The sequence below is a fragment of the Lycium barbarum genome, chromosome 1 (genome assembly GCF_019175385.1).
Source record: "Lycium barbarum isolate Lr01 chromosome 1, ASM1917538v2, whole genome shotgun sequence".
Taxonomy (NCBI): domain Eukaryota; kingdom Viridiplantae; phylum Streptophyta; class Magnoliopsida; order Solanales; family Solanaceae; genus Lycium; species Lycium barbarum.
The window spans coordinates 73,067,265-73,075,504 of NC_083337.1; the positions used below are offsets into that span (position 1 = coordinate 73,067,265).

General features: G+C 44.8%; 1 protein-coding gene across 1 annotated transcript; it reads left to right on the forward strand.

Annotated features, from left to right (window-relative positions):
- Positions 1–7,187: 7,187 nt before the first annotated feature.
- Positions 7,188–7,775, forward strand: LOC132612256 (uncharacterized). The gene has a single exon (XM_060326562.1). The coding sequence runs from the start codon at positions 7,188–7,190 to the stop codon at positions 7,773–7,775; it is 588 nt and encodes a 195-aa protein (XP_060182545.1).
- The last annotated feature ends 465 nt before the right edge of the window (positions 7,776–8,240 follow it).

The following is an 8,240-nucleotide window of genomic DNA, read 5'->3' on the forward strand; positions in this document are numbered from 1 at the left end:
CGACCGCTTAAGACATATTTGATATCAATTATGTTCGATATGATTTCGAAAAATTATGAAATAAGTTTGGAGTTGAAAATGAATGTGTGATTCGGTCTGGGTACCCAGGTAGGGTGCCAGTCGCGGCCCACGGGGCTGGGTCGTGACAAAAGTGGTATCAGAGCGGTTTGTCCTCGGAATGTCTACAGGCCGTGTCTCGTAGAGTCTTGTTTATCGATGTGTTGTGCACCACGTCTATAAGCAGGAAGCTACAGGGCATTTAGGATGTTACTTTCTTTGTAATCTTAGATCGTGCGATAGAGCTGAGCTATTAGGATGATTTTGATCTGACTCGCCTTCGTGTTTGCAGTGATGCCTCCGAAGAAGGAAACGGCGGCCCAGAAGGGCAAGGCGAGGATTGGAGAGACTAGCCAGGCACAGCGAGCTACCCGGGCTCGTTTCTATGATTTGCCTGAGGATGTGCCTCATTCTGAGGGGTCTGCTACACCACCACTAGTACAGCCTGGAGCAGGACCTTCAGCAGCTCCAGAGGTCCGTGTACCCGCACCTGAGACTCCAGCTCCTCAGCCAGGGGCGGAGGATAGGACCCTGAGGGAGGCTGTACAGCTGTTGACTACACTGGTAGCAGGACAGGCTCGCAGGCGCGGGCGGAGGGACGACGATGATGATGACAGGCGGGACAGCCTGAGAGTTCGGGAGTTTTTGCTATGTGGCCCTCCAGAGTTCTTCGGGTCTAAGCCCGACGAGGACCCCCACGACTTCATTCGGGGGATGCGACGCTCACTGGACTTGGTCAGGGCTTCAGAGACCGAGTCAGTTGAGCTGGCTTCGCACAGGCTTCGAGATGTGGCTACCCACTGGTACGAGACTTGGGAGCTGTCTAGAGGAGAGGGTGCCCCTCCAGCCACTTGGGATCAGTTTGTGACAGCATTCACCCGCCACTTTTTGCCACCAGAGTTACGGCGGGCACGGGCTGATCGATTCTTACGTCTGCAGCAGAGGGGTCGGAGTGTTCGCGAGTATAACCTTGAGTTTGATTCTCTGGCCCGATATGCACCGGCCGTGGTAGCAGATATGTCCGATCGGATGCACAGATATGTTATGGGATTGGACCGGTATTTGGTTGATAGTTGTATGGCAGTGTCATTGCAGGCAGACATGGACATTGCCCGACTTCAGGCCTATGCGATGGGTATGGAGGACCGTCGTAGGTCTGATCCGGCTGGCAGAGATCGAGATAGGAGGCCGCCCAAGAGGGCTAGGTCCGCAGGTTATGCTGGAGATTCTCGAGGCGGACAGCCTCAGCAGCAGCCGTCAGACAGACATTTTCCTCCCTCCGGCCGGGGTACTCAGTGAGGCAGCCGGAGATTCGATAGTACAGGACCGTCTGGGGCCGGTCAGAGCTCCAGAGTGGCAGGTTCACAGGTACCCAGGGGTCCCAGCCAGGCCAGACCACCCAGACCCCATTGTCCTCATTGCGGGAAGTCTCATCCCGGGGAGTGTTACCGAGCGACTGGAGCTTGCTTTTCGTGTGGTGGTCAGGGCCACTTTATGAGAGATTGTCCATTGGCTAGCGGTTCTGGTAGTGCTGCTCAGCAGACAGGGTCAGCCGCCGGTTCTTCTTCTGCTCCATCAGTTGCACACCCTGGAGGGCGAGGTATTTCAGCACCGGCAGGACGCGGTCGAGGCCGCGGTGGCACTTCAGGTTCTAGCGGTCCCTCGAACCGCATATATGCTTTGGCCAGCCGCCAGGATCAGGAGGCTTCGCCAAACGTCGTCACAGGTACATTGCTGGTTTTCTCCAGATCTGTATATGCATTGATTGACCCTGGCTCTACTTTATCATATATTTCCCCGCTCGTTGCTAGTAAGATTGGGATAGTGTCTGAGCCTATAGAACCGTTTGAGGTAGCTACGCCAGTTGGGGATTTTATTATAGCGAGACAGATTTATAAGGATTGTTCTGTGACCATTTATGATCGTAGCACTAAGGCTGATTTGATAGAGTTAGACATGCTGGAGTTTGACGTCATTATGGGCATGGACTGGTTGTCTTCCTGTTATGCTAATGTCGACTGCCAGAAAAAGGTAGTCCATTTTCAGTTTCCAGGGGAACCAGTCATAGAGTGGTTCGGATCTACAGCATCGCCGAGGGGTAAGTTTATTTCATACCTCAAGGCTAAGAAGATGATCCAGAAGGGTTATATCTATCATTTGGTTCGTGTGCACGATACTGCCGCGGAGGTACCTACCCTTCAGTTCGTTCCGGTCGTCAGTGAGTTTCCAGATGTTTTTCCTGACGAGCTTCCTGGCCTTCCGCCTGAGCGGGAGATTGATTTTACTATTGAGTTGATGCCAGATACGCAGCCTATATCTATTCCTCCGTACAGGATGGCACCAGCTGAGTTGAAGGAGTTGAAGGAGCAGCTGAAAGATTTGCTGGATAAGGGTTTTATCAAGCCCAGTACATCACCCTGAGGGGCGCCGGTATTGTTTGTCAGGAAGAAAGATGGGTCATTGCGGATGTGTATCGACTACCGGCAGCTGAATAAGGTGACTATTAAGAATAAATATCCCCTCCCCCGGATTGATGATTTGTTTGACCAGCTGCAGGGTGCTAGACATTTTTCAAAGATAGATCTGCGTTCTGGTTACCATCAGGTGCGAGTACGGGAGTCAGATATCCCGAAGACTGCTTTCAGGACTCGGTACGGGCATTATGAGTTCAGAGTTATGTCTTTCGGGCTGACTAATGCTCCAGCAGTATTTATGGATCTGATGAACCGGGTATTTCGGCCTTTCCTGGATATGTTTGTTATTGTGTTTATTGATGATATCCTGATTTACTCGCGATCAGCCGAGGAGCATTCAGATCATTTGAGGACGGTACTTGGCATCCTCCGTCAGCAGAAGTTATATGCTAAATTCTCTAAGTGTGAGTTCTGGTTGACTTCTGTGGCATTCTTGGGCCATATTGTGATATGGCTCGTGATGCGATACGCTCACCTATGATACGCTCACCTATGATTATGTTTGTGTTCGGGGATGTACGGAGATTTGAAACCTTCTGGTGTTATGCTGTGTGTGGCGCCAGCGTCGGAGTGGCGACCACGTTCCTAAGCGTTTGCATGATTCATTGCATTATGTATACATATTATGATTTCGATATAGATTTTGATCTACCCATTTGTACTCCACTTTGACATTTGATTTGCTTTCGGTTTTGATCCATATTTCTGTACTCCGTGCTTTACATACTCAGTACATATTTCGTACTGACCCCCTTTCTTCGGGGGCTGCGTTTTATGCCCGCAGGTGCAGATATCGGTGATCCTCCGCAGTAGGCTTCACTTCTTGCTTTTCCGGAGTACTCCTATTTGATCCGGAGTCCACTTTTGGTACAGACTCTTTTTGCTTTGTATATATTCGGTATATTTGACTATTTGGGTACGGCGGGGCCCTGTCTCGCCATATGTTTTTGTTTTGAGTTCGTAGAGGCCTGTAGTCATATATGTGGGGCGAGGGTCCTATGTGTGTTTGTCTGATTCCGTTTTCTGGTCTTAAGGCGGTCTGTTTGTTATGCTGGCCCCAAATGGCCCTTATGCTTATATTTGCACTTTTGACCGGCGATGTCCATTCCGCCGCTCAGTTTGTATTTGATATGATATTTTGATTTGGCACGACCGCTTAAGACATATTTGATATCAATTATGTTCGATATGATTTCGAAAAATTATGAAATAAGTTTGGAGTTGAAAATGAATGTGTGATTCGGTCTGGGTACCCAGGTAGGGTGCCAGTCGCGGCCCACGGGGCTGGGTCGTGACAAAGGCCCCCAGCATACCTTTAAATGCATGACTAGTAAAATAAATACAACTGACTAAACCCCGAATGAGATGGGGCTCACCAATGAGCTGATACGAGCAAATCCTACTAAGCAGATGCGGCGTCCTATAAATACGTACCAGTATCGTGAAATGCAGGCCCCCGGGCAATAAAAAGGGACCTCAGCACATTGAATGTACTGGTATGTAAAGCAACTGAATGAAATAACATGGGAAATGAAATAACATGATAAGAACTGAACTGAAAACCTGGACATGAACATGAGCATGAGCATGAGTACATATATATATAACATAAGTAAAACATGATAAGTAGGGAGAGCATTTCATAGACCGACATGTGATATCACCACGTGGGTACGTGTACTCTGGTACCTCGCTGGACCAGTAGAGCCCTCATACCTTGCCATGTTATAAGGTGGTAACGTGCCTAATGGATCCATTCAGTGTAAAATTAAGGTATCGTCCTAACTGGGCAGAGCGATCCTTGTCCTATGGTGGCTACATTGTTTCAGGCTATCTGAGCCTTCTCGGTAATTCGTGTAACTCCCAAAAACATGAACATCATATAGTTGGCTAAGAAGCCCATAATTTTCGTGGATTAACTTGTACTTGCCTTGTAATCATGATTTCACAAAATAACTTGTAAACATGGTCTCATGAAATAACTTGTAAACATGGTTTCATGAAATAACGTGTAACTTGTAAATATGGTTTCATGAGATAACATGTATTTAGTATGTATGTATCTTGTATCATAACATGAAAGTAATTATATAATACAGTTGCATGAAAACTCGTAGACATGTAGGATATTCATGAAACAATCATTCTTAGTCAAAAACATGCATGCAAGAACCCATGGAATACAAGATATGGGTTTTCATAGATTACGGACGAATTCTCAATAATCATAAAGAAATATTAAGAACTCAATGGTGGAATTATAACAATTCATACATGATATAATCATGGACATGGACCTAGGGTTATCATGAGCATGGTATTGAAACCTTAGTTTTAGTAGAGAATCATAATTTTATGGATTATGCGGCGTGGGGAAGAACAATGATGTTCCCACACGCAGATAGTAACTCTACATACCTTAGTCACTCCAAAACTTGAATTAAAGACTTGAGCTTTGAAGAAGATATCCAAAATCTTGAATTCTTGAACCTTGAGATGGGTTTTCTTGAAAACCCTAGTTTTAGAACGATAATTTCTTATTTAGATTACAAGGATAGGTGTTAGAATTGAGTTGGAATAATTAGAGCAGGCTTACCTTGGTGTTCTTGATGATGGAAGAGGGTAGGAAGTCGTTCAAGGGCTTGAAGGAATGAAAAATAATGATTTGAACTGATGTGGACAAATATATACTGTTCTGGAAAAATTACTTTTTCGGCCCAGCTAAATACTGGCCGTATTTTGAAATACGGACTGCGCTGCGTCTCTTCAGTAAAATGGTCGTAACTCTTTGCACAGATGTCCGTTTGACCCCCATAATATACCGTTGGAAAGGTATTTCAAAGATCTACAACTTTTATCAAGGAAGTTTCCCAAATTCCAAATACGTTTTGAAATACGGTCCGTATTTAACCATTTGACATCAAATTGGCAAATTCCAGAATGCTCAGAAATCCTTGGTTTCAGTTTACGATTTGAAATACGGGTCGTATTGTGAAATACGGTCCGTATTTAACCATATGACATTCAACTACCAGTTTATGATTTGATTTACGGGCCGTAAACTGAAATACGATCACTGTTCATGAGCGTAAACCACCATCTTACAACTGAAGAGGAAATTTCCAATTCCGACATTCTTTATCTGGTTTTCTAAGTCTAGGATCATGGTCAAAGCTTAGGTTAAAGGTACGGGGTGTTACATCAATCCACCATCATTGTGGATCCCATCCTTAAGCTATTGAAAAAGGACGCTCCTACAAAATGGACAGAGAAGTGCCAAGAGGCATTCGACACAATTAAGAGATACTTGTCTAACCCACTAGTCTTGGTACCACCAAGTCCCGGGAGCCCATTGCTGCTATACTTATCAGTTACTGAAAAAGCCTTCGGTTGTGTGTTAGGGCAACACGATGAAGAAGGGAAGAAAGAGCGTGCCATTTACTACCTGAGCAAGAAGTTCACAACCAGTGAGGCAAGATATACGCTAGTGGAGAAAACCTGTTGTGCTCTAACTTGGGTGGCTCAGAAATTGAGGCATTATTTGTCTTCTTTCACCACTGACCTCATATCCAAGGTGGATCCGCTGAGGTACATATTCTGCCAGCCCATGCCTATCGGGAAGTTGGCCAAATGGAAGATGCTGGTAAGTGAATTTGACAACATAGCCCAGAAAGCCGTCAAAGGACAGGCCTTGGCTGACTTATTTGCCGCAAGCCCGGTGGATGAAGAGCTTAAACCACTTCGTACGCATTTCCCAGACGAAGGGGTATTGGCCATAGAAGAAGGAGCAACAGAATCTTATACTGGCTAGAAACTGTTCTTTGACGGAGCGGTCAATTACAAAGGTTCTGAAATTGGCGCGGTCCTGATATCAGAAAATGGGCAGCACTACCCCATGGCTGCCAAGTTCAAATTCCGTTGTACCAACAACATGAATGAATACGAGGCCTGCATCCTAGGTCTCAAAATAGCACTGGACATGGACATAAATGAATCATTATTCATTAGAGATTTTGACCAGCTGATTCATCAAGTACAAGGCGAATGGGCCACCAAGAATGAAAAGATCTTACCATATGTGAACTTGGCACAAAGATTGTGCAAGAAATTTAGAAAGATTGAATTTTAGCCTACACCAAAGGTTGAGAATGAAATTTTCGATGCATTGGCCACAATAGCGTCAATGATCCAACATCCTAAAAGCAGTCACATCAACCCGCTAAGGATATGTCTGAAAGAAGAGCATGCCTACTGCTGCCACGTGGAGGCTGAACCAGAAGGAAAACCATGGTACAACGACCAGAAATTGTATGTGAAAAGACGGGAATATCCCGAAAACATTACAAATGGACAAAAGAAGACCATCCAGAGAATGGCAAATGGTTTCTTCCAAAACAAAGAAGTGCTACACAACGGATGCCAGATTTGGGTCTACTGCGATGTATAGATGCTAGCGAAGCCTCCAAAGTTCTAGAAGAAGTACATGCCGAAATATATGGGCCCCATATGAATGGATTCGTTCTGACAAAAAAGATTCTATGAGCTGGATACTATTGGATGACTATGGAAAGTTATTGCTGAAAATATCTGCAAAGGTGCGATCAATGTCAAATCTACAGTGATCTAATCAAGGTCCCTCCAACTAAGCTTAACGCTATGAGTTCACCATGGCCTTTCGTTGCTTCGGGCATGGATGTTGTTGGACCTATTGAACCCGCAACTTCAAATGACCACCAGTTCAGTTTAGTTGCTATTGACTACATCACCAAATGGGTGGAAGCAACGTCTCACAAGTCAGTAATGAAGAAAGTGGTAGCGGACTTCGTGCCAAACCACATCATATGTCGATCCGGTGTACCCGAGTCAATCATAACAGACAATGGAGAAAATTTGAATAGCCACCTGATGAAGGATATCTGTGAGCAATTCAAGATCACCCACCAAAACTCGATAGCCTACCGACCGCAAATAAACAGAGCCCTAGAAGCAGCCAACAAAAATATCAAGAGGATATTGAGGAAAATGGCTTATACTCATAAAGGTTGGTATGAGCAGTTGTCTTATGCTCTACTGGGATACCGTACTACGACTAGAACATTAATAGGAGCAACTCCATATCTGTTGGTTTATGGAACTGAAGCAGTCATACCTGCTGAAATTGATATACCTTCGTTGAGAATCATTCAAGAAGCGAAATTAGACAATGCTGAATGGGTCCGAGCTCCATATGAGAATTGGCTCTAATTGACGAGAAAAGGATGGTTGTCGTACATCACGGTCAGCTGTACCGACAAAGGATGGCTAGATCTTTCAACAAGTGAGTCAGGACTAGACTTTTTCAAATTGGGGAAATGGTGCTCAAAAGATTTTTTTCACATCAAGAAGAATACAAAGGGAAGTTTCCTCCCAACTGGAAAGGTCCTTATGTGGTCCGTAAATTACTTTCCGGAGGAGCAGTAGTGTTTGCAGAAATGGACGGATAAGAGTGGCCAAAGCCAATCAACTCAGATGGAATCAAGCGCTACTATGCATGAAGAAGGAGTTTCTCAGTTTGTAATAGTACTTTTTTTTGTAATCGTTATTTTATTTGATTGTATTAGCTATTCCCTTTTTCTTGTAATCGTTATTTTATTTGCTTGTATTAGTTATTCCCTTTTGCTTGTAATCGTTTTTGTAATAGATATGAAAGATCAAAACATCTTTTGTAAT